This window comes from Nematolebias whitei, chromosome 3 (genome assembly GCF_014905685.2).
Source record: "Nematolebias whitei isolate Nwh7 chromosome 3, NemWhi1, whole genome shotgun sequence".
Taxonomy (NCBI): Eukaryota; Metazoa; Chordata; class Actinopteri; order Cyprinodontiformes; family Rivulidae; genus Nematolebias; species Nematolebias whitei.
Genome location: NC_056500.1, coordinates 42,096,467 through 42,123,206, shown reverse-complemented (window position 1 = coordinate 42,123,206; position 26,740 = coordinate 42,096,467). Strand labels below are relative to the sequence as shown.

The 26,740-nt window shown below is 40.4% G+C and overlaps 1 protein-coding gene across 1 annotated transcript in view; it reads left to right on the top strand.

Moving 5' to 3' along the window:
* The window catches only part of ptprdb (protein tyrosine phosphatase receptor type Db), a 165,998-nt gene that overhangs the window by 115,436 nt on the left and 23,822 nt on the right, over positions 1–26,740 (top strand). The window contains exons 22-31 of the mRNA XM_037674346.1: positions 1,219–1,443; positions 1,530–1,690; positions 3,378–3,389; positions 4,693–4,805; positions 5,421–5,518; positions 8,907–9,030; positions 15,484–15,659; positions 19,244–19,363; positions 24,540–24,694; positions 26,169–26,454. Coding sequence (XP_037530274.1) covers positions 1,219–1,443; positions 1,530–1,690; positions 3,378–3,389; positions 4,693–4,805; positions 5,421–5,518; positions 8,907–9,030; positions 15,484–15,659; positions 19,244–19,363; positions 24,540–24,694; positions 26,169–26,454 — 1,470 coding nt within the window. The remainder of the gene's footprint in view (positions 1–1,218; positions 1,444–1,529; positions 1,691–3,377; positions 3,390–4,692; positions 4,806–5,420; positions 5,519–8,906; positions 9,031–15,483; positions 15,660–19,243; positions 19,364–24,539; positions 24,695–26,168; positions 26,455–26,740) is intronic.

The following is a 26,740-nucleotide window of genomic DNA, read 5'->3' as shown; positions in this document are numbered from 1 at the left end:
CCATCCATCCATCCATCCATCCATCCATCCATCTATCCATCCATCCATCCATCCATCCATCCATTATCTTTACCCGCTTCTTTCTTTTTTGGGTCGCGTGGGTCACTGGTGCCCATGTCCAGCAGTCACTGTGTGAGAGGCAGGGGACACTCTGAACAGGTCTCCAGTCCATAGATACTCCGCTCTCAGCCACCCCCACATAGAGACAAACGAGACAAACAACCATTCTCTCTCTCACTCTCACCTAGGGACAATTTAGAGTTACCAATCAGCCTAACATGGATGTTTTTGGTCTGTGGGAGGAAACCAGAGTACCCAGAGAAAACCCACGCATGGAGAGAACATGCAAACTCCACCCAGAAAGGCCCCCAGACCAGAATTTGAACCAGGGTGACCTGCTCGCTGAGAGGCAGCAGCTCTACCAGTTGCACCACCGTGCTGCCCACTCTCAGCTACCATCAGACCAAATGTAACCACTTAATATTTGTTAAACTGAAGGATTTATAGCCATTTATGTGTTTTTTAAAGTCAGTTGGCCGGGGGGACCATCTTTTCTTGAGTTGACTCCCAAAAGTTAATCAGCTATAGATGTACTTTCTTAGAATGAAAACTATAAGGAAGTTTTAAAAAGTCTGTAAAATATAAACATTTCAATTTTATATAAATGCATACACAGTCTTAGTCGAAGTCTTATCTTTTCCTGAAACCTGTGCATCTTTCATCTGTGTATGTGAGGACAGACAACAAGCCATCAACTGCTGGCTTAATTCAAAGAATATTGCCATTTCCCATCCAATTCCTCTTCCTGCCTTTTTTTCCTAAAAACATAATTACCTCATTATCCTGTTCTGAAAGCACATTCGTGTGAGGGATTGGTTAAATAGACCTTTTATGGTGTGCACTGAATAAATGGATAAATGCTGCAGCAACTCCGTTGATGAAGATAAATGTGCTTTAGTGAAAATCCTCTGTAGAGCCTTTTGTTCCTTCCATAAAGAGAGGTTTCATGCAGGTTAAATTGTCAATACTTCAAACTGCGATTTTACGACTACGTTTCAGAGAAATTACCCTCCAGAGTTCCACAGATGATGCACTTTGTTTAAACGTGCTGTATTTCAAACGAAAGTTACACCTAGCTATTATTTCTGTCTGTGTGATTCGATCTGTTTCCTCTCTTCGTGTTACCCAGTAACCATCCTGTACCGTTGTCTGTTTCAGCTCCTTAAAGGAATCAACAGGACCAGCGTCAGCCGGGCGCTTCGCATCCGAAGGCAAGCAGGCCAGTCAGATCCAAGGGCCTATGTCACAGCGCACTTTAAGACCCTCCCCCTGGAGTTCACCTTAGGAGATGGACGAAACTACGGCGACTTCCGTAACCGTCCCCTCGTGGGTGGACAGGAGTATGTCTTCTTTGTGCTCGCACTGCTTGACCTCTCAGAAAATGTAAGCTCGGCCCCAAACAACAAGTTTATGACTTACATACTAACATGTTTATACAAGAAATAACATAAAACTACGGTTTATTGCAGACAATGTTCTCAACGAGCCCTTACTCTGACCCCGTGACCTCATCGGATGTGGATCCTCAGCCGATCATTGATGAGGAGGAGGGGCTGCTGTGGGTGGTGGGTCCTGTGCTGGCTGTGATCTTCATCGTCTGCATCGTCATCGCCATTCTCCTTTTTAAAAGGTAAAAACAGGATGGTATAGGTAAAAAATAAAAAGACAATAACTCAACACTGAACAGCATTGTCTAGAGACAGAGAGTGGAGTTCTAAAAAGATACTCAGTTTGTGGAGAAAGGCTTTAAATGTTTAACAAAATCCTTCACAAAACAAAATCTGATTGTTACTCTGAAAGTTTCGACTTAGTATTTAGGAAGCGTGCTTTAAACTGTTTGAAACAAGCTAAACATGCCATCAGTTCATGCTCAGTAATCCAGGTTTCAAATCCAGCAATGTTCAGTCAGATTATCTGGACTTTTTTTTGTTTTTTGCCTTTTTGCTTTTTGTTTTCGGATGAAGGACGAAACGTCTCAGCAAAAAAAAGAAAAATGAAAGAAACCATCCAGATGATCTGACTGAACATTGCTGGATTTGTAACCTGGATTATTGAGCATGAACTTTGGTGTTTTGAACCCTTTTGGCATGGTTGCCTCAGAGGAGTGACGGAGGAGAGGGCGGGCCCCAGAGGCCATCTTATCACCAGCAAACTGTTTTATTTTATTTTATTTTTTCCCACTATGGGAGTGTGGTATTTGTGGGACTCCAGTTTGTTTGTGGCTTCTTGGAATGAAGAAGTCATTTGGATGAAGGACGAAACGTCTCATCAAAAAAAAAGAAACCGTCCAGATGACCTGACTGAACATTGTTGAAACTAAACATAGTTTAGCTTCTGTGTCTAAACTCATGTTGAGTCACAAAATACCAGATTATCCATGGTTTTCCGATTTAGAGTTTCTTTAGTGCAGCTTTTGGACTAAAGCTTCTGCTTACTTTGGGCTTTTTAAACCATTTATTTCCTCGTGCACGTTGATTTTGTAACTTTATATTATAAAATAAAACTCCCCCTAGAAATACACTGAGATGGCTTCAATTTATTCACAAAATGCTGTTGTCTTTGAAATCTGCTTCTAATATACTTGCTCTGTTTGAGCCCTTTTACACTAATTTTAGCATTTAGCTACTAGTTTACTAACAAGAAATTAGCTACAGTTTTGCTCATTTCAGCTAGTTGCTATTGTTTTGCTAATTTAATCTTTTAGTTCCAGTTTTGCTCATTTTAACTTATGTTGTGCTGAGTTTAAATTTACAAGTTCAGTTTTGTCCATTTTATTCCAGCAGTCCTTCAGAATTCAGCTTTTTCTCAGCTCGTGCAAATTCTTCTTGTTTTTCTTCATAATCTGCATTTTTGGCCAGACAAAGTGAACACCATAAAAGATAAAGAAAGCATTACTGGCTATTAGTATTATTCATGATAATCATCTGGTTCTCTGGCTACAGGTTTAATAATTTACATGAATAACAGCTGTGACAGATGTGGTGCAGCAGAATTATTAACCTTGATGGTAATAATCCGAAAGTTTTACATGTAACTTGGAGCCATGTTTCCAGTACAGTAGATTATAGGTTATGGAGTGTTTGACAGAGCAAAATGTATATATTTTTTTATTTGCATTTAAGTCTACTGTTCACTTTTGTGTCCACGTGAGGTTTTATTATGCATATCTAACGTGGCACCGAGAAACTGATTAGTTTGAGCATGAGGAAGAAAACGATGAGTTCAGCACTGCTGTTGTCTGATGCCCTTCGATCGGACACTAATCTTATTCTTCCTTGTCTGTTCTTTTATCTGCTCGTCGCGCCCCTCGGATCCAGCAAACCTGACAGGTAACAGTTCCTGATTACCATTTCTTCTGGCCTGCAGGGACTTTTCTTTCTTGAAAAGCCTCTTTGGGGATTGCTTTATAAAATTGACTGATTTAGAGCCAGAATAAGGCTAATGCTGCTGGATGACCATGTTTAAAAGTTAGGTCCACTGAATGAATTGTTCAGTTCCACAGACTTAGTTTCATTTAATGCACTGGCGTACGCTAGAAGCCACTGTATTATTCTTCAAAATTCTGAATAATGGCATCTGCTCCATCTGCTCTGGATGGGCTTGTTCACCATTCAGTCTTAAAATCCAGAAAATATACCATTTTATTTTAGCATTTTTCTGGTGTGAATACATTAATTATGAAAGAAAGAAAGTGTGTAGGACTAATCTAGATATCTAAATAATTAGGGTGTACATGTACATTCAGTGAGAGTTTGGGCAGATACAGGTGATCACCCTTCCCATAGCAGGCTCAGGTTTTATTCTACTGCAGCTGGCCAACAGCCCTTAAAGGATTAAACACAATTAAAGCAGATTTGTGGCATTTAAAACCTCTAAACCAAACAAAGCTTGGTCAGGTCAAAATAACACGCAGAAGCAAAAACCAACCTCATTAATTCAAATCAGCTGAGTGAAAATAAAACTTGGCAGTGGCACTGTTCACAGACCGCTGCAGCAAGAGGAGACGAGATGTACCAGTATGGCAAGAAAATGTATCATAAAAGTGATGCTTACACTCAGCAATAATAAACAAAAAAATGTATGTTGACTACAATATCAATACAAGGTTTTCTCTGCGTTTTACTCGTTCAAACACTGTAGCAACATGAATCCTCATAGATTTTTAATATTACTGTCTCCTTAGTTAATTTTTTACAAGTATATATGAATACAAATAAACTTCTGATTACAAACAAAAAGCCTCATTGGGCATTAATCAGTCAGTGCTTATCTCTGAACCTTTAGCGCATTCATTAAATCATTAAATGACAAAACTTGCGGACCAAGACTTGGTATGGTTTGTATGAGACCAACAGGATGTTAAAGGAGAGCTGATGGTTTTGAGATTTATTTGAGTTCCCTTGCTCTGCATACATTGGTTGCTTTCTTACAGCCAAAGCCAATACAAACATGACAGGTCTGCACTACGGGGAAGATAAAAAACAAACCAGAAAGCTCAGGGACAATGGATGAGATTTATATCTGAAAAAGTTAAACACCAGTGTATACGAGCCCAAACCTTCACCACTCTAGATTTCTTGCAGAATGATTTTAAGTACATCAAACTGAGGTAAATTGTGTCTGTTATTCTAGGAAACGGGCCGAAGCTGAGGGAAGGAAGAGCAGTTTTCCCTGCAACAAAGCCATGTCCTCCCACCATCCCACAGATCCTGTGGAGCTGCGGCGGATCAACTTCCAGACTCCAGGTAGATTTGAAACAAAAACCATACAGCCAACGCACCATGTGGAGTCAGAATCAGCCGTTCTGATGAGGTTCACTGTGTTGTTTCCCCTTACAGCCTACCGTGTTTCAGTGTACCGCGGTTACCGCCGTTTGTCAAGTTAGTTGGTCTTAGTCAACCACAGATTTCCTTCTTTCTATCCTTCCATTTTCATTCTGACTAACCCTCCACTCCATATAGGATGAAGCTGCATCAGTTGACAACATTTCACCAAGCACCACGTTAAAATCGCAAGACAAAAATCATACTTAATTTATAACTGCCTGTGCCGTTGTCTTTTTTTATCCTCACCAGCCGTGTTCATATACTCAGAGGACATCTTTTTTGTGTCTCGGCAGCTTTTTGAACTCACACATTGTTCTCTCCAGTCTGTCTGAAGAGAAAATGACCACTTAACAAAAGAAAATAATGAAAAATAATAAAGATCCCACTTCCATTTGCCTCCTGTGCTGACCATGGGCTGAACACTAAACAAAAACTCCTTAGAGAATTCCAGCTTTTAACATTTTCCTCCAAAAAAAAAGAGTTCAGCAGGACAGTATTGGTATCAGAACAGCCTTTTTTTTCTGTGCTCTGCAGGCATGGCGAGTCACCCGCCCATCCCCATCTCTGAGCTGGCAGATCACACTGAGCGCCTCAAGGCAAACGACAATCTCAAGTTCTCTCAAGAGTATGAGGTAGGAATGCCGATTATCTGCCACTAAATATCTCCAACTTGGGGAAATTCATCCGATTTTGTTGCAAGGGGCTCGCGTTTATCAGCGACGTGTCATTTTTCATTTTCTATAGCCTCTGCGTTGACATTGCATTTTGATTTGTCGGCTTCCCGTGAGATGAACCGCACTTTCATGGCGTTTACTGTCTCGCTGTTATCTACGCAAATATGAGAGGAAAATTTAAACTGCAAGCTCAAAGACAGTGTGCCTAAAGCCAGATGAATATCGAGCTCTCGTTTCTACGCTCTGGTGGACGCAGAAAATAGAAATCAAGAAGCACCCACAGAGAGTAACCCGAGTGATGCAGCGAGCAAGTGTTCTCTGCACACACAAGAAAATCTTGATTAGTTTCTTTCCACTTGCAGCACAGTTAATATGAATCAACAATGGCATCAACTGTGCATCTGAACTCAGTGTGCACTTAACAACAGAAGCGCGCAGATCAGCAGAAACGTTTCAAAACCATGCTGGCTGTTTTAGTAACCAGAGCTGGTATTACAATGAGCTCCACAGAGAGCTGTTAAAGGAGTAAAAATGTTGTTTTTATTTTTCATTTTTTGCTTACAAAAAAAAATGTGTGTCGACCGAAGGGCCTCTGGGTGAGGATGGAGACATGAGGCTCTAATTGGCTACTGCAAGAAGAAGAAGACAGATTGTGTGTGCCAGATGTATAGAAAATACAGGGACAGATTAACCAAAAAAGTGGAAAAACAGAACGAGGGTGTTGTACAGGAGAGAAGTGTTGGGAGAAAGGACGAGACGGTGAAAGAGAGAAGCTGTGTGTGATTGTGGTTATCGTTGGAACCACTTCGTTGGGCCTCACATTCTCTCTGCATGACTGTGTGCTTTGTTGGGTGCTGAACCCTCAATGAAGGAACGAGAGAGCAACGGATGGAAGAGGGGAGAAGGGAGGCCAGGAATGATTGTGGTGTGATAATCAGACACACTTGATACTGGCAGCGGGGAGAAAGCCATCTTAAACTCACCCATACACATACATGCACTTATTCAGCACTACTCCTGTCCATTTTTCCCCACAAAGCCATAATTATGTGTCGTAAAATATTCAAAATTGCTAAATTGCTCCGGCTTTCCCCTCTTTGTGCCTCTCCATTGACAGCCCTGTAATGACCTCATGTCTGCCTCTCCCGACTAACAGCGATGGTTACACTGTAATTACCCTCCAGGAGCTTAATGGTCTGACACAACCATCCTCCTTCTACCAGTGGAAATTTATTGTGCTTTTATCATCTTTCTTTGGCAGATAGTCTCTCTGTTGGAAGTGAAAAGCCTTTCTTGAAATGGGATATCATAAGTACCCATGTTCCTGTCTGGTATCAGTAATGCATTGGTAATCTTTAATTTGTTGCTGGTTTTTAATGGCAGGTTGGAACTTCAGTAATGCTGGGCTATATCTGTAAGGTGTAATTTCTGAACATTGTACCAGTTCCTGCAATTTTCTGTTAAACTTTTGAGATAACCAATGACTCCAAAAAGAGGTCTTGCAGAATTTTGTCAGGCAATAGTTTGTGTTGTGGTAAAATATCACCATCGTTCATACTGGGGTACCTCAAGTAGGTATACTCAGTCCTCTGCTTTTCACGTTGATGACACACAACTTGTCTACCAAATTTAGCAGAAATAAGCTCAAGTAATTTGTAGATGACACAACAGTAGTTGGACTCTTACAGAGCTGAGATGGAGCTGTGAATTGGCAATGAGACAACATTTGTCTTTTAATGTTTAAAAATATTAAAGTACCTATTGTGCATCTTAGAAAAAAATGATTATTCTCCTGCACATCAATGGCTCCCTTAAGAGAGGGTAAACATCACAAAGCTTTTAGGATTTTTCACTGAGGATATTTCCTGAACAATCAATACGACATCTGGTCAAGAAAGCTCAGAAAAGATGTACAATTGTAAGAGACAAAAGAATCCAAAAATCATTCTCCTTACCACCTTTGACAGGTGCACTAATGAGAGCATCCTGAGCAGGTGTATCACTTCTTGGTATGGTCATTACAATAAGAATGACAGAGAGACCCTGCAATGTCTGATTAAAAATGGCTGGGAGTCAATGAAGTCCCCCTTCCCAATCTCTAGACTTCAATTTTAAGGAGAGATGCATTAAAAAATTCCTCAGTAATAAAAGACTCCTGTCATGTTGGATGAATGAATGAATGCTACCCACAAGATTAACCTCTTGCTATCTAGAGGACAAAACTATTTCATTGTATCAATAACAACCAGAATGTGAAGCAGCAATATTATTCTAGCTGCTGAATCTCTAGCAATGCTCGGCTCGACCACACCACTGACAAGAGAAGTGGTATTTTATTTCACCTTGTACTTAAATATACATGAAAGAACCAAGGGCAGCATGGCAGAGAGGTGGTTAGTTATTGCTTCACAGTGAGAAGCTAGCATGTTCCCCTCCAGGCCTTTCTGTGTGGAGTTTATAGGTACTCTGGTTTCCTCCCACAGACCAGCAACATGCATGTTAGGCTAATTGGTAACTTAATTGTTTCTAGGTGTGAGTGAGGGAATGACTGTTGTTGGTCTTATTTGTCGCAATGTGTCCCTGTGATGGACTTGTGACCTGTCCAGGTTTACTGTGCCTCTTGCACGGTGACTGCTGGAGACAGGCACCAGCTCCCTGCAACCCAGAAAGGAAAAGTGTATGAAGAAAATGGATGTGTTTTATGTCATTTTTGCTCTTCCGTACCTAATATTTTACTTGTTAGCATACCTAACAAGTAAAACATATTTTCTTAAGATTCCTGACATGCTCACTATCACTGCATCTAAAATGTGCCATAACTGCCTGTAAAGTACAATGATAGGTTGAAACAATTGTAACTTAACCACATACATACACCTTGGTGCCTTCTTGGGAAGAAATGCAGCCTCAGTAAGTTTTTTTTTTTAATTTTTATTAAAACAGTATATTTACATGGTAAACAACGTGTAATTAAGAAATAATTTTCAATTGTTTGTTTCAAGTTGTATTTTGCAGAAGCTGTTTAGGAATTCTAGCCATTTTATAGAGATAAATATGAGAACCCAGTCAACATTTGTATAGAACAATACTGTTAACTTATTAATTCAAATCCACTGATACTGATGATTTGAATTGGCATATTTGGCTATCAAGTCAATCTGTGACCCTGAGACCCGGTGTACACAATTTCATTCCACCACATGTACCACATGTGGTGTGTGTGACAAACAAAGAACCTTGAACCTTGAACCTTGAACCTGTGCTGGCATTTTCATTTGAAACACACAAATTTTAATACCAAAATATTTTCTAACTTCATTTGCTTTGTCCCTTTTGTCTCCGGTAGTCCATTGATCCAGCTCAGCAGTTCACATGGGAAAACTCTAATTTGGAGGTCAACAAGCCAAAGAATCGCTATGCTAACGTCATCGCTTATGATCACTCGAGGGTCATACTCTCAGGCGTTGATGGTAAGACCCACTTCCACTGTTTTGGTATAAAATATTTCATTCAAATTGTTTTCTTTCAAAAGGTTCTTAAAGTTTTATGACTTGGATATGGTTAGAAGAACAAATCTGATTAGATATGTTGTTATGGGAGTTAGGGAATGAGGTGGAGAGCTGGAGAAACACCATCGTAGAAAAATGTATCAAGGATTTCTTTCTCGGGATGGGGGATTGTTCTGGGTCCAGTTTAGTAAGAAGAAATATAATACAGATGAAAATAAAGACTGTAAATGCAGACACAAATTACAACCTTTTAATTATGAACCTGATTATGACAATTGCAGCTATACCCAGATACACAGTCTGGACAAAAAAAAAAATCGCCACCAAAAAAAAAGGTCACACACTAATATTTCATTGGAGCGCCTTTAGCTTTAATTACAGCAGCATTCTCTGTGACCTTGTTTTGATAAGCTTCTGCAATGTCACAAGATCTATTTCCATCCAGTGTTGCATTAATTTTTCACCAAGATCTTGCATTGATGAATAGGCACTAGGCATGATGGGTGCATCACTTCACCTGCCTCTCTTCTTACCCTGATGTGCCCATCACTCTGGAACAGGGTCAATCTGGACTCATCAGACCACATGACCTTCTTCCATTGCTCCAGAGTCCAATCTTTATGCTCCCTAGCAATTTGAAGCCTTTTTTTCTGGTTAGCCTCACTGATTAGTGGTTTTCTTAAGGCTACACAGCTGTTCAGTCCCAATCCCTTGAGTTCCCTTCACATTGTGTGTGTGGAAATGCTCTTACTTTCACTATTAAACATAGCCCTGAGTGCTGCTGTTGTTTTTCTTCCATTTGATTTCACCAAACGTTTAAGTGATCGCCGATCACGATCATTCAGGATTGTTTTCCGGCCACATTTCTTCCTCGAAGACAATGAGTCCCCACTATCCTTCCGGTTTTTAATAACGCGTTGGACAGTTCTTAACCCAGTTGTAGTAGTTTCTGCAATGTCCTTAGACGTTTTCTCTGCTTGATGCCAATGATTTGACCCTTCTGAAACAGACTGATCTTTTCCACGACCACGCATGTGTCTTTCAACATGGTTGTTTAAGAAATGAGAAGCAGCTCATTGCACCAGTTGGGGTTAAATAACTTGTTGCCAGCTTAAAGATAATCGCCCATGCACTAATTATCCAATAGGAGGCTCATAACCATTTACTTAGTCAAATCCAGGTGGCAACTTTATTTTTTATTTTTTTGGCTTGGCATTGTATAAGGACCAATGAGAACAGAGACCAAGACTCAGAATCAGTTTACAGTGTTTATTTACCAGGTGAGATATAAGCAATAAGCCAGGGGAGGGCTGGAACTCTGAGGGGCAGAGAAAAGGTCTGAGTCAAGGATGTCGAGGGTGATAATGATGTTGCAGTTCTCTCTTACGTTGGTGGTTGAGGTCAGGCGTGAGGAGAGTAGACCCAAATGGTTCCTGGTGGAAGAGGTGCAGGTGAAAGACAAGTGGCAGGAAGCTGTGGAGGCAGCTGATGAGGCACAGAGGAGCTTGAGATCTGCAGAGGAGATTTCAGGAACACAGGACATCAAAGGTAACTCGCTGGAGGCACAGAAAAACACACAAATCATTAATATTTCGCTTGGACCACAAATAGAAGGCTAGAACAAGACTACTGTTGGCAAGTAATGCTCCAGCACTGGATGAGTGTCTTCTGGGGTCTCTTATACTCCTCATGCTCATCAAGTCACAGGATCACAGGTGTAACTAATTAGAGTCTGACTGTGGGAGCAGGAGCTGGCAGAGCAGAACTCCCACACTAATAAACCTAAAAAAAGTGTGAGCAGGAGAGGACTTATTAGAAATTAGTAGTTTGAGGAAAATTAAGTAATATGATAAATTTCCAACATTGCCTAAAAATAGGTAATGTTGCATTTTTTGTAAAGATTGCCTTTTGATAACAAAGTATTTTTTTGTTTACTACAAAAATTTTTTTTTTTTTATGGGTAACTTTTAAGTGCTTTAAATGGTCAAACACATAAACATGCTTTTAGATGCAAGAAACAGAAGATAAGTAACAGGAAACATGAGCGAGCGGTACCGTTTGTCAATCATAAAAAATAAAGGAGTTACAGAAAAAGCGTAGAGTTGGATTTCTCACCGTTGTGTCACCAGCATTTTCTCACCTCACACGCTGATGTTTTGACACAACGTCTGCACCAGCAGCTTCCGCTGCTTAAAGTGCTGCTGAAGCAGCTGTGTACACTGAGAAAACTGCTATCAGCTATCAATCTTACATGGCTCTGGCTTCAACATCCCATCTGGAACGCCATTATATATCTGCCTACATTATCCTTGTGCATAAATATATACGTATATGTGTGTGTGTATATATATATATATATATATATATATATATATATATATATATATATATTTCATTTCAGTTTATTTATATAGCGCCAAATCAAAACAAAGGTGTCTCAGGGCATTTTACAGAAACATTCAGATACATAGAAAAGCCACTTAGTAAAGTTGTCTATCTAAGGAAGCAGCAGACAGATATACATATTAGAGGTGCAAATCTCTCACTGTCTTGTGATTCAATTCAGATCCGCTTTTTGGTATCATGACTCATTTCAGAAATGATTTTCGATTCAGAAACAATTTTTGTATTGAAAAGGTCATAAATTGTGTTTAAATTATGTAACTGACAAGATGAAAAGATAAAACGACAATGTAAACAAATAGAACATTTATTTAAAACAATAATTTTAGGTCCTTTACTGTATCAAATCTTGTTGCATCGTTTTATATTTATACCAGAAATAGGAACAAATATAAGGGTGCATAAAATTCTCTAACTTAAATTACCAGTAATAGGTTAGCTTAGCTGCCTGGCTTTTTCTCAAATAAAAATCTAGGAACAAATAATTCATCCATCCATCATCCATTATCTTTACCCACTTCTTCCTTTTTGGGTCGCGGGTGTCACTGGTGCCCATATCAGCCATCACTGAGCGAGAGGCGGGGGTCACCCTTGACAGGTCTCCAGTCCATCACAGGGAAATAATTCAAAATATATAAATACAAAAGTAAACAACGACTTCAGTCTACTATACTACATTAACCTTTAACTCAAAATATAATACAGACTTCACAGTTTTTTAACCATATTGCACTAACATTTGCTATATTTTCAAAACTTAACCTAATATGCAATATACAGACTTTACAGTCGTTACATTCATATTTGATAAATCTTTAACAAAATTTCAGAACCTGTGCAAGTCTGCACAAAAACACTACTGAACTGTATGTAATTTATAAACTATAAATTGTATCATTTAGAACTGGCTCCAGACGATCTCATGTGGCCTCTCTAACCTGTTAAAAAGACAAATTAAATTGCTTTTGTATAGTACAGTCTGGCTAGCTCAGTCAGTAGAGCATGAGACTCTTGATCTCATGGGTTCAAGCCCCACGTTGGGCATAAAACTTTGGAGGACGACTTGCTGTGGAGGAAGATGACTTGCTTCAAAGAGGGTGACACTGTGGCATCCCCCAAAGAGAGAAATGCAAGAAGAAGACAAAGGTTTTTTTTTTATAACTTATCTATATACGTTTTTGTATAATATGAGAAAAAACAGTTACCCTTTGAGCTGCAGCTGGTGCATTAATCAGAGCTTCTCGCACTTTATTCTGTGTTTCATGGTGGAGTTGTGGCGCTGCTTTATCACTATAAAAGCTACGTGACAGAATAACTTACATTGTATCCAGCAAATTAAAAATAAACCTAATCCTTCGCCTTCCACTGAGCTGTCTTCTGTCTTCTTCTTTCCAATACTTTTGGCAATGTAGTGTGTGTATATGGTTCAACTCCTATGAACGATAAAATTGAAATGTTGGTGGGAAAGGTGAAGCGCTCACACCTGCATCCACCCTCATTCGTCCCACTCTGGGCCCTTGAGCAAGGCCCTTAACCCCCACCAGCTGCCCCTCCGGGTGCCCTAGATAGCAGCTCTCTGCTTCACACAGAGGGCTGTGGTAGCTCGGTGGTCTGTGGTTGTGTCAGAAAGGGCATCCAGCTTAAAAAATTATTGCAAGTCTTCATGTGGGTTTGTTCGCTGTGGCGACCCCTGAAGACGGGAGTAGCCAGAAGAAGAAAAAAGATAATATATGCATATATATATATATTACTCTTTGTTATTAATAAGGTAATGATTTCTGGTCGTCTTACCTGTGCAAAATGCACCAAGATCAAAAACTTTGCTTTGTAAGGGTGGCGATTTTACACATCTTGCACTTACCAGCTGGATCATGAAAATCACAAAACAGAACATATATTTATTTGTTTATTATTTAAACCTTCATTTTACCAGGAAAATAATCCATTGAGATTATTAATCTCTTTTACATGGATGTCCTGGGCAAAGTGCAAGGTGCAAACAAGCCATTACAAATACAGCAACAGCCTTTATATATATATATATATATATATATATATATATACGTACACACACACATAATGTGTGCTTGTATATGTTCTTGCATGTGTCTGTCTGCACACATATTCATGTCATCATTTTATGTGCATCTACACCTGGAGGCAACCCCCTTCAAGATGGCCGCCACAGCTAAATGACACGAGAAAATACATTTGCTCCAATGCCAATCAGTTTTACAATAAACTCGAATCTGGAGTGTCTGGAGTGTTAGAAGCTGAGAGTCATTCTCAACCCATAGTTGGATTGTGACATCTTGTAACGTTGCATGACTGCACAACATTGTAGTCGAGGTTTGATTAAAATGGCTTCAACGCTGTCATTTCTTAACACAAGACGATATTAATAAAAACCTCTGAGATGAAAGGTGGTGAGCAAAATGCATTCTCTCAATAAAATCTCAGCCTTCAACTTTAGGTTTTGACATCTGGTTGTTTTGACTGCTCTTTGGTGAGTCAATTCTGCTGCGTTTGGTCCTTTTGAACTTTCTAAAACAAGAAAAAGAAAACGGTCTCGGCTCTGTTCTCATTGTGCATTTCGAAGCGCGTTCACCCACCTCAGCTGGCAGAGACCTGAGGCAAAGAAACCGTCTGCTCCGATGTGCAGAGAGGGAGGCAGTAGGAGGCCAAGCCCGAACAGATGAGCCTTATCTGGGCCGAGCATGTGTGAGAAGCCCTTCCACCCCCGCCTGTCCTGCAGCTCTTTCTGTCCGTCTGTCTTTCAGCTCAGGAAGCGCACACATCCAAACACACAACTCCACACATTTCAGCACATGTGCATACATACCCTGTGCTGGAAATTCAAACAGAACAAGTACAAATGCAGATACGCACTTTCTGCTCCCAGTTTCCTTCACACGTCCATGAAGACACACAAGCTGCCAAGCCAGTGCAGCCACCACCAAAACTGGAATCCTGTGTGTGTGTGTGTGTGTGTGTGTGTGTGTGTGTGTGTGTTTTATCTGTGTGGCACTTCTGTTGCAGCCCTTTGCAATAAAGTTGAAGCACATCAAAGCTTTGAGGCAAGCTGCCTTTTAAAGACAGCGGTTGATAAACACATGTTTGAAGCGTGTTACTGTCTGTGCTCATCACTTTGGAGCTAAGTTGTGTAAAAATAAAACCTCAAACTACTCCTTGGTTTAAAATGGATGGTGTGTGTGTGTGTGTGTGTGTGTGTGTGTGTGTGTTGGACTGGGGTTTTGCAGCTGCAGGGGTCTGAGGCAGAGAATCAGCTGCCATACTTTCTTTCTGTGGGGATCCTTCTGTTTGCCCATTGACTTCTGTCCTTCTGAATGCAAGCTCATATCAGAAGCCTCAAAAGGAGTTCTGCGTCCAACCTCGGCAGAATGAGGTCGTCTTTGCACGTCTTTGCGTGCACTTTTTTTTTCTGGTGTCTGTGTGTGCATGTTTGAGCTGTGACTCAGTGATTTTTGGGATTATGGTATTAGGCCCTAGATGAGCAGGCCTGATCCTAAATCAAACTCACACAGACGGTCTCCCACATCACACTCTCACACACAATCCCCTCCAGGACAGGCGGTGTCTTACCCAGAGACCGCCTCACAGTTGTGTTGCCATTGTGAGCGGCACATCCAGAGTAGACTCAGATTAGGCCCATGATCGTCTTAGCGTGTATTATACAAGACGGCTGAGCAATCCACCGCCAGAGGACACTGTGAAAACATTAATCTTCGTACCGTGACCTCAGATAATTCTCAGCCTTTATTACTTTGACATAAACCTTCAGTCAAAGCAGTAGAATTTGAATAATCCATTTCCATTTTTTTTTTACTATACAACAGAATATAAAATGATGTTCGCAGGGATGAAAATTGTTTTCATTCACTGCAGCATTTTAAAACCAGCTGGATTACTTTATCCAACTCGTTACCTGCTTTCCTTGTTTCAGTTCATTCATTCTGTTCACGTGTTCTACTTTTTCCCCTTCCTTTGCAGGCGTCCCTGGCAGTGACTACATTAACGCCAACTATATTGATGGCTACCGCCGTCAGAATGCCTACATAGCCACTCAGGGCCCCCTCCCTGAGACCTTTGGGGATTTCTGGAGGATGGTCTGGGAGCAGCACACAGCCAACATCGTCATGATGACTAAACTGGAGGAGAAGTCGCGGGTAAGATGGTGTGAAGGATTATCACCAGAGTATAAGTACAGAGGAAGAGGTAGAAAGAAATTAATTACCCATACCTGTGATGGAAAGGAGGAGGAAAAGAACAAGAAGAACATAGAAGAAGGAAAAAATAAACATAATTTAAGGGATAAATGAAATGTTTAGCATATGGTTTAACACAAATATGCATGCTGTAAAAAGAGAATGAGATCATTTATAAACTGTAGGGTGCGTTCGCTGACCAACCAAAAAGTTTACTAATCTGCTTCTAGAGATTTTTAATCTCATCTGTTGAAGACAATTTTTGAAGCAGCTTCAGTTTGGAGAAAACATTTAATCTACCACAGCTAGCTAGCACTTCTGATCCAGACTGGGACACTTCCTGCTGGATCTTCATCATATTTTTGCTAGAAACAAACAAAACAAACAAAAAAAAACATTTAATATGATATTTGCTGTACTGTCAAGGTTTAAAGTTAAAGTTTAAAGTTGCATTTCTTGAAGGGATGCATACAGGGCTTAATTTGAAAACTGATCGATGTCGGAATGCAAATAGTGGGCGGGTGTGGGGGGGGGGGGCGGTGCAGGGGGGAGTGAGGGGGAGTTGTGGGTGGGAGGGGTTAGAAAGCAACAACAACAGCTCTCTTCTTGTGTGAATAGAGCAGCTCCGCTTCTGTCAAACAGCTCAGCACCCCCACCGCCCCCCCACTCACTCGCTCCTGCTGCCACTGCCTTCAGGTGCTTCAACTCTCATTTGTCCAACTAAGGACAATGAGAAGCCTTTTTTTATTGACGTGAATTGGACTGTCTTTTCGACATTTTGTTCACTGTTGTTTTGACAAATTAGCACCGTTGTTTTGATATGTGATGTGAATAATACACATCAAAGATTTCTCTCGTTGTTTTTTAAATAAATAATCAAAATGTTATTAATAACCCACTTAAACTGTCAAACTGAGTTGCAGTTTAGTTGTGCTGTTTATATTTTTGAGTTTTTTAATAAAAATGTGCGATGACTTTGGACTTTTAGGGGCGGAGATATTTTTAAGGGTGGAGTCAGAAATGCTTATTTGAAGGGGCAGCTCGTACGTGATATTAGGAAGCTTGTAAGTGGCTGTTGTGTTTAAAATTTGTATTTATGTAATTGATTTTAGATTGCATATCCAGTATAGGTTTTATTTGTTCAAGGCAGTCAAATTTGTTCTTAACTTTATTATTTGTAAGCCCAAGAGTTACTGGATCCAAGCAAACAGTTACCGGAACGCACCCTGTCAAAATAAGAGCATTCCCGTATCCTGTTCCGGCAGGATCCGGCTCAAATTAAGCCCTGGATGCATATCATCCCCTGCCACCTTGCATGACAAAGTTTTAAACAAAGATTTTGCACAATCCTGTTAGCACTGAAGTAGTTGATGGAGGCGACCCTCAACTGCTTCCAGACCAAATGTGAACTCAGTTTCAGTAAAGCTGACCGAGTTGAAGCCATTTTTGTGTTCACAGCGGTTAATTAACTGTGGCGGTCATTTTGAATCAGATTGACTCCAAAACCTAATTAGTTGTAATTGATGATGATGGTGATTACTACAAACACACACACACATAGTCGCAATTACAGTACTGCCCCAATTTACTGATGGCGGGAGATAATTGAATGGTATTTCTCCAAACTGAGGTTATTAAAAGAGCTATCTACAACAGGTAAGATATTGCCTGTTCATATGTCTCCACAGAACCCCCACTGAACTATACCTTTAAGAAGAATTAAAACCTTCACATATGAATAAACTACAGGCCGAACGAGGCTGAATGCAGCACAACAGAGCAGAGTAGAATACGTGCACTGGTGAGCAAGGCCAAGGGGATTACAGGCACAGCTAAACTGGGGCCGGTAATGAATTAGAAAGTCATTTGGTTTCCAGGCGTTTTGCTGTTAACTGAATGTGCGCTTGAGTGAAAATCCAGTGTAATGAGGATGTGATGTAAGAATGAAATGAACAGGAATGACCTGAGGTGTGAGTCATTATTAAGTGCTAACCAATTATGTCCAAAATCCTTTTCAGAAAATGATCCTTTCCTCCCATCTCTGCTTCTTTTCTCCTGTTAACGTGTGTCTTGTGTTCGAACTCTCCTGCTTCCTTTTTCCAACCGTCTCTGTTGTGTCTCTCTGACCCTCAGATGCCCTCTTATTTCTTCTCTAAGGCAAGACCTCTCTTTCACTCCTTTTTCTAATCCCTTTTTAAATGCAACCTAACCTCACATGATTTCCCGTTTACCTTTTTACCCCTCTGTTCAGTACACCCCCACCCCCCCACACCCCTCAGTCAGTGTACTGAGCAGACCTGTTTTTGGTTTACCAAAGGGCACCATCTTGGTCTGGGTTTTATTAGAACCACTGCAGTTCAGAAAGAGTGCACTTCAGGTTGCATGATCACATCACAATTATTGTGGCTATTAAAGAAATGGCTTTTGAAACATTTTGTTCAGTTTATCATAAGTTGTGTGCGTTTCATCTGGTTAGCCTGTCTTGGTTTATGCAGCGACAGCTTTTACTTTGAGCGTTTTCCTTTCTCTGCTGCAACTCTCCAGCTGCCATTTGAGCGAGTGGTGCTCTGCTCATTTGAGAAATTAATCTGATCTCGTTTAGCACCTCTCAACATTACGCCATTATGTGTTTACCCATTAACAGCACAGGCGATCACAGATGGTCCCACTGTGGGAATCTTGCCAGGATCCTTCCTTTTAGAGCAAATCAAACCTCAGCCGCGCTGTGGGCCCATAAATTAGTGGTTAATATAGTATTCACGATAAGCTCTGTAGTAGCTGGCGCTGAGCAGCCCCCCCACGTGGACAGCCATTTCTGTCCCTGCAGTGTCTCGAGGTCTGGTGGGAAAACAACCGTTGGAAAGCTGTAATTACAGCCTGAATGTTTCGGGCCAAAAAGCCTAATCCTCATTCTGGAGCGGTGGAATGCAGAGCGTGCTGAGCTGAGCTCCCTGCTGTCTTTGATGTGAGGACTGGAGGGATCAGCACAGAACGTCGGGTTTGGCCCGGTTCTGCCAGGGCCCTCGCTGCTTTTCTCTCATCGTCAGGGATTGTTTCTCCTCCTTTACCTCCTGGTCTCTGAATCTGAGCCGGGGAACTACAAATATGGTTGCCCCATAGCAGGGATGTCCAGGTGCTTCGCTGGCTGAGGGATGCTGGGATTTGGTGTTCTAGAAGAGCTTTGCTGGTATTTGCAAGGTTGGAATGTGGGGCAGCGTGCACTGGCTCTGGGAAACACAGTAACAGATAGATTGAGACCTCGTCATTAAACTGGTAAAATAAATGTCCTTTTTTCTTCACTTTTCACTTCACTCACTAAAATGTTGTTTTTTTTTTCCAAACACTGGACTAATTAAGCATTTTAGTTTTTTGAACATTATTGTTTAATTTTTGCTCAGTCACTGATCTGCCTCCTCACTCCTTTCTTTTTTTGTGCACCTTCATATGAGCCTCCTCTGCTTTTTTCTGTTTCTTTCACAGAAATGTGCACACACATGTCCACAGCGCTCCACATCTGTTACATCCTTTGCTCTTTTCCCTTGTAGGTTAAGTGTGATCAGTACTGGCCCACGCGTGGCACTGAGACCCACGGACTGATCCAGGTCACTCTGCTGGACACGGTGGAGCTGGCCACGTACTCCATGAGGACCTTCGCTCTTTACAAGGTAGCGTTTGTGACGCTGTTAAATTGGGTAGAGCTTGTGAGAACCAAAGCGCTCATTTCAAATCATACACAACCCATTAATAAATCAGCAGTTCATTTTTATTGTAATTAAAGAGTCTTAACAGTTTAAAGAGACTAATTAGGAATTTAAAAAAATCCAGTTTGAGTGAATGAATTCACCATCTGCAGCTTCTAAACTTTATGTTAATGTCGTGTGCCTCTTCCTGCTGCCTCATGTTTTACTTTTGAAGCCTGCTGACGCAACATCCCGTCACAAGTAATTTATCACCGGGTGTACCTAAGGCTGTCTACTTGTGAATGGACCCCTGAAGATGAATTATGATGCTGAGAATAAAGATGCTTTGAGACATTTTGCAAAATTCTCAATTTTGGCTTTAAAAAAACCTAAAATAAACACACTACTGTTTTTAAACCATTCATTAAAACTAAATTCAGCTTTTAGAAAGGTAGACCTGCAGCTTACCAACAATGGGGACTTAAAATGTAGCAAGACTAAATAAATAAATAAAAATATAAATAAATAAAAAGATCTAGGCCAGCGGTCTGCAACCTTTACGATCAAAAGATCCATTTCCGCCCCTTGGTTCGCTAAATTAAACATATCCAGGAAACCAGCTACAATTGTCATTATCAACTGGTGGCCCATGGGCCACTTTAAGTTTAGAGGGGGCTTTTCTGGCCAGTAGGCGTGAATTATAAAACTAAAACCATATTGATATTTTTACATTTTGAGACAAAAGACTGGATTCCATCCATCCATCCATCCATTATCTTTACCCGCTTCTTCCTTTTCAGGTCATGGGGTCACTGGTGCCCATATCCAGCAGTTACTGTGTGAGGGGTGGGGCTGGACAGGTCTCCAGTCCATCATAGATTCTTGTAAAGAAAAATATATATTTTTGCTAAAAAAAAAATTTAAACTAAAACAATGAACTGTGCAGGCATATGTGATATTTGTATTTTTTACTGTGAAGAAATTGAGTATCCTACTCTGAAGAAATAAAGCATACAGTTAAAGTGAATATAATTTACTCAGTATTAGTACTGGTATCCACATATTTACAAAGGAAATGACAGGAAAACTGCTAAAACTAGTCTTTTTTTGTTGTGGATATAACATCAATTCACTTTTATGTTAGTTTTAGTCAAAGTTTGAAAGAGTCACTACGGTGGGACCAAAGAGCCCCATGTGACTCCAGAGCCGCAGGTTGCAGACCCCTGGTCTACACTTTCTTGGAGGAATACATATCGCCCTCAATAGTGGCGTTAAATCATATGCACAAATTGCATGTTTTATAGCAAAGTCTTGGACAATCGGTTTGCACCCAGGGTGTGTGTTGGAGATTACTCTTAGCCACTGTCACGCCAAATTTTAGCTAAATATACGTAAAACTAGCTGAATTATATCCACTTTCTGTACTCGGATATGTTATGGTAAAGTCTTGATATGTCTGTAAACTTTCTCTTGTCCCACCCATAACTTCTGATCCTCTCAAGATAATGTAACAAAACTTCAGACACTTATGCATTATCACTAGGTGGAGTGTTGCATGTACTATTTATCACCCCAGCTTCAAGGTCAAGGTCACAAATCAAGGTCAGATATTATACTAGGTCTTTGCTTGTCCATGTCATTGATCTAGATCGTTGTATCGATAGGCGTGCACTGCCATTGTTACTTTTCTAAGGCCGAACCTTAGCTGTGGTGGCAGTCTTGTAAATTATAGCCGAACAGAACCTATGAGAATCGTGCTGGTGTTTTTCAGTTTATTGTTTTGCACTATTAGTGACATGCATATACTGTATCTTAGATATTTTAGATCTTTGGGCGTTCATTTAGCGTATATCTTAGTTTATATCTTAGATCCTTATTTACTGCTTCTGTTTGCACGTTATATTTTTGATATTGTTGGATGTAACTGGGACCCTGTGTACACAATTTTGTTCCACCACATGTACCACATGTGATGTGAATGACAATAAAGAACCTTGAATCCTTGAATCTTGAATTGGATTGACACAAGAAGTTCATAAATTTTAGATGTACATCCAATAATTACTTTCCAAGCGTTTCATTCAAGCCATTGGTTTATTAAGATAAGATATTCTGCTAATATCAGACAAATGAACACACACAGAAAAATACATTATCGCCCACCTGTTGGCGGCAGCCAGCAAAGAGCTCTTAAAGTGTTGGTTACGTGCACCCAATAAAACGCAGCTTGGTGGTTTTGCAGCAGAAGGGAGAGCTGCCGAGCTTGAACGTGTTTGAGAACAAAAATAAATCCTTCAATGGACAGAAAAAATTGATCATGTAAATGTGCAAGTGTTAAATAAATCAATTCTTATGAAAAGAAAAGTGAAAATTATCAGACCAGAAGCATGTGTTAGCTGTCAGACACTTGTGTGGTTTTCTGTTTGCTTTCAAGCAGTTTTGTAAAAACGTTGCTGACACATATGTTGCCAAGATGGCCGCGCTCAGAGCAGCTGCAGCTTCGCAGGCTCCCGGTACTACCCCAGTTTTTAGAAGTTTTGATATTGACTCTGAGCCTGACTCTGCACGATTTATGCGTGTGAACTATAGCCGAACCAAACTGATGAGAATAGGAGCGGATTTGCCACGAAATATAGCAGAAATCAGCAACGTTTTTTTTCTGGGACCCTGTGTACATAATTTCGCTCCACCACATGTACCACATGAGGTGCGAATGACAATAAAGAAACTCTGACATATCAGATCTTATATCTAGAAGTGATATTTTACTGCTGCAGTCTTACCAGAGAAAAACAAAACGTAATGCCAAAAAATCAGCCAGAGAGCTGCTACATGAGACAGTGCAACAAAGTAAAGCTGCTTCAGACAGTAGAGGAAAAGACGACAGGTTACAAAAGAAATGAAGCGAACAACAGTCTGTTAAATCATAAAAGACGCCTAAAGTATTTAATAATTGTCTCTTTCAAACTCTCCATGCTCATGTATCAGTGGTCTGGCAGGATGATACCAACGAAAAAAGAAAGTTGAAAAGGTTGCTTTTTAAAATGTTGGTTGTCAAAGCACTTTGTGATTTTTATCTTGAGAAGTGCTATATAAATAAAGTTTTACTTACCTACTTACTTGCATATATCTACTGTTTTGCTCAGTGCATCCAGTTTGGAGTAAATATCTGCGTACAGGATCTACTGGTCTGAAATAAGGTCTGTAAGTGCATCATCTGTACAAAGTGTCAGGAATCAGCTCAGAAAGGGAACAGAAACTGTCTGATTTGTGTCCCAAAGACAGCATTGTCCCAGCCTGCGCTAATATACTATTTACACAACAGCTGAACTTAATCGCAAAAACAGAAATGGTGCTAACGCCAACGCTAGCGTCTGAGCAGAACTGCGTGCTTTGTATTTTGACACATGGATTAAAACATGTCAACAAAAATATGTTAGAATGCAGATTTTTATCTGAATTTCCTCATCTGTCTCAATAAACATTAAAATAATTCCAAACATAAATTTCTGATGTTGCTAATGGTTGGTATGGTTTAAAGAGATAGTTTGAAATAACTCCAAACTTTGAAAATGTATAGTCTTTCATGCAGAAACTGTTTTACAAACCTATTCATTGCAACATTTTTGCATTGCATGGTTATAACTAAAATTATACGTCCAAATAGCAACAGCAGCAGTTAGTTGTAGCACTTCCTGTATATCTTGGTGCACTTCTGACAACAATATTATACCGTTTGTTAGAATAACTGTGAAAACTAGAATAAATGTGAAAATGATGACCATTTATTTTAAACAATTTTAATGGACTGCTATAAAAATTTGTAGCGTTAAAATTTTTAATTTGTTTTAAGACGGCAGTAATTCACTTTGATCTTAGTCAAACTAGGACTAGTCATCCAAGTTCAAGTCAATTTTATTGTCATTCTCATCACATGTGGTACATGAGGTGGAACGAAATTATGTACTCAGGGTCCCAGTTACACCCAACAATATCAAAAATATAAAGTGTAAAAAGAAACAGGATATAAGATATACACAAAGATATATGCTAAAGGAATGCCAAACAGCACGCCAAAAGATCTAAGATATATGCTAAAGGAATGCCAAACAGCACGCCAAAAGATCTAAGATATATGCTAAACCAGGGGTCTGCAACCTTTACGATCAAAAGAGCCATTTTTCACCTTCGTTCACTACATTCAACGTGTCCGAAGCTGCACCACCTTGCTTCAACTGGTGGCCCATGGGCCACTTTAGGTTTGCTGGAGGCAGTTTTTGTGGCCAGTAAGGGTGACATTTTAAAGAAAAAAAATCTAATGATTTTAACATTTATTAAAGTAAAAGACCAGATTCTCGTAAAGGGGGACATTTTTCAGTTTTTACCATCTGTTTTTAATTAATAAATCTATAATATATGTAGTCAGTTTTTTCATATAAAAAATAAAGCATGAAGATAAAGTTTTACTCCTTGTACTTGCTCCAGTGTTCACTTATTTGCCAAAGAAATGACAGGAAAACAGCTAAAGCTAGTACTTTTTTGTTGTTTGTATAACAACCAATAAAATTCAGTTTTATGACAGTTTTGGTCAAAGCTCGAAAGAGCCGCTGCGGTGGGAAAACGAGCCGCATGTGGCTCCAGAGCCGCAGGTTGCAGACCCCTGTGCTAAACACTAATAATGTAAAACAACAAGACGTAACAGCAGCCCGAACATGAGTTTGTGATGAGCGGATGGGTACGAATAAATACAGCAGCATGAGATAATCAGCAGCACAGATAACTCATATATCACCAGTTAAAGTGGCATTACAGTGGGTTTTTTTTACAGTGTTTATCTGGTTGATCCTTTCAGAAATAAGTGCTTTTTTCTCCAACCTGTGGTTGATGCAACAAATACGATGTTCAGAATCTTTCCAAAGAACACCACTCCTTTAAGAACTGATTTAATAAAAACAACTCTATTTTTTGGAGCATCCAAACTGATTTACTGTAAGAGTCGTACTAAACCAGAATAGTTGTTTGGTATAAGTAATGCTTTAAACTAAATTCCTCAGCTGTTATTTTTGGAGGAAATATCCGTGTTTTTGCAGTGAGTTAAGTGTAGTTTTCAGAAAAGTATAAAATAACACTAGCTTGATCTTGAACTCTCCTGTGGATCCAGAGCGGCTCCAACGAGAAGCGTGAGGTTCGCCACTTCCAGTTCACAGCCTGGCCGGACCATGGTGTGCCTGAACATCCAACCCCATTCCTGGCCTTCCTTCGTCGGGTCAAGTCCTGCAATCCTCCAGATGCAGGACCCATGATCGTTCACTGCAGGTGCGTCTCTTTTTGGTTGTCATTTGATGCTAGGTTCTTATCGACAACTGAACAAAAGTTACTCAACAGAAATCCAGCAAACCCAAAAGAAACAAATCTGATCCAAATCTTAGAAATACTTGTGGGTAATTTGGGGTTTTAATATGTGAAAATCAGTGAGAGTCCAAGAACACTTGCTTTAAACTATTCAGAGGTTCTGGACAAAAATAAAAATTACCTGCCATTATGTAAACCCCCAAACCACCATCGTTGGCTTAGACAGCAGAGTCCTTTCTTAACAACATCCATCATCTCAAACTTTACCCATGATGAGCTTTAGCAGTTGACAGTTTACAATTTAGGTTCCTGGAGCATCTGAGTTCATAAGTTTATGTTAAAATGAGTCGCTGCTTATGCAGCAGAAGGTTTGTGCGTTGGATCGAGGAAGAATCTGGAAACTTGTTATTACCGTCTTGGCAGAGTGTTGAGCTCTGAAACTGGAAAGAAGAAGCTGCTATTTTACTTTTAGCAGCCACGAAGAGAATAAAGGAAGAAGATGGAGCTGAGTGGAGGCAATGTGGAGCAAAAGCTCTCAGGAGGAAGAATTAGTGGGTATAAATGTGCATTAAAATGGGGGGAGGTGGGGTAAGAAAAGAGGGATTGAGACGATGATTGAGAAAAAGTGTTACCAGGGGAGTGGAAGTCAGAGGAGGCGATTTGGTGAGGAGGTGAGGTCAAAGTGAGGACGCAATGAATGAAAATGATGAATTAAAGAAAAGATGAAGTGGAGAGAAAATCAGGTCGAACAAAAAATGTACATATGTGAGGGTGAAAGAGTGGCAACGCTAGCTGTGTGAGTTCTGGACGGGTGCTTAAAGAGAAGATAAAGAGGCAAGGAGATGAGGGCAAGGAGGATGGCAGGAGAGGAGCTCTTCCTAATCTTCTGTCACAGTCAGATGGAGTAGCCGATGGGATTATCAGTCAAATTTAATTATCTCGGCAAAACTCCATCGTAATGTGCCTTAAAAACCAGCCTCTGTGTCAAACAATGGGCTGAATCTCATTCCACCAGCACATTCGCACAGGGTGATATTAATTTAACCATGTTAAAGAGCTTTTGATTCACTTGCAGAAACTTGCTTGGTCAGGTCGACCCATCGTTTAGGTACCAGCACAGCAGAAATGTGAAGTGTTTTGGTGGGCAGCTAAACGTATTATATATCTGGATTATATGTCGATAGGGGTGATATCATCCTATGCGAGCGAGACGGTGATGCTGACTCATGGCTGATTTTAATTTTCACGTCCTTTGTTGGAAATATTGCTGGCTGGCATCTTTGCTATGCTTTCTTGTAAGTTAGAGCCAGATTTGCACCAGTAGAAAAGACGTAGCACACACTCAGAGAAAATTACTCCCAATTTACGTGGAAAAATCACATCGCTGTCTGTTTCTCTGCTTTATTGATTTTTTCCCTGTTGTTTATTGACCTTACAGTGCTGGAGTGGGTCGGACCGGTTGCTTCATTGTGATTGACGCAATGACGGAGCGTATCAAGCATGAGAAGACCATCGACATCTACGGCCATGTGACGCTGATGCGCTCCCAGAGGAACTACATGGTCCAGACGGAGGACCAGTACATCTTCATTCACGACGCGCTGCTGGAAGCAGTGACCTGCGGGAACACCGAGGTGCCTGCCAGGAACCTGTACTCCTACATCCAGAGGCTGACGCAGATTGAGCCAGGAGAAAATGTCACGGGCATGGAGCTGGAGTTCAAGGTGAGGATTGATCACTGCATCCTCCAAAGGTTCTAACTGATTAATGATGATTAAAAAAATGGTTGATGTGTTGGAACCCCTCACTATTTTGATTATTTGTGATGGTCAGATGTATGAAACTGTTTCTAAAGTTTGTATTGTAAACTGCATTTTGGTCAATGATTGCAGGACTATGAGTATTAACAACAACAAGGGGGTACAGAAGGGGGAGGGAGGGAGGGAGGGAGGGAAAGGCAGATGAAGGGATGGATGGATGGATGGATGGATGGATGGATGGATGGATGGA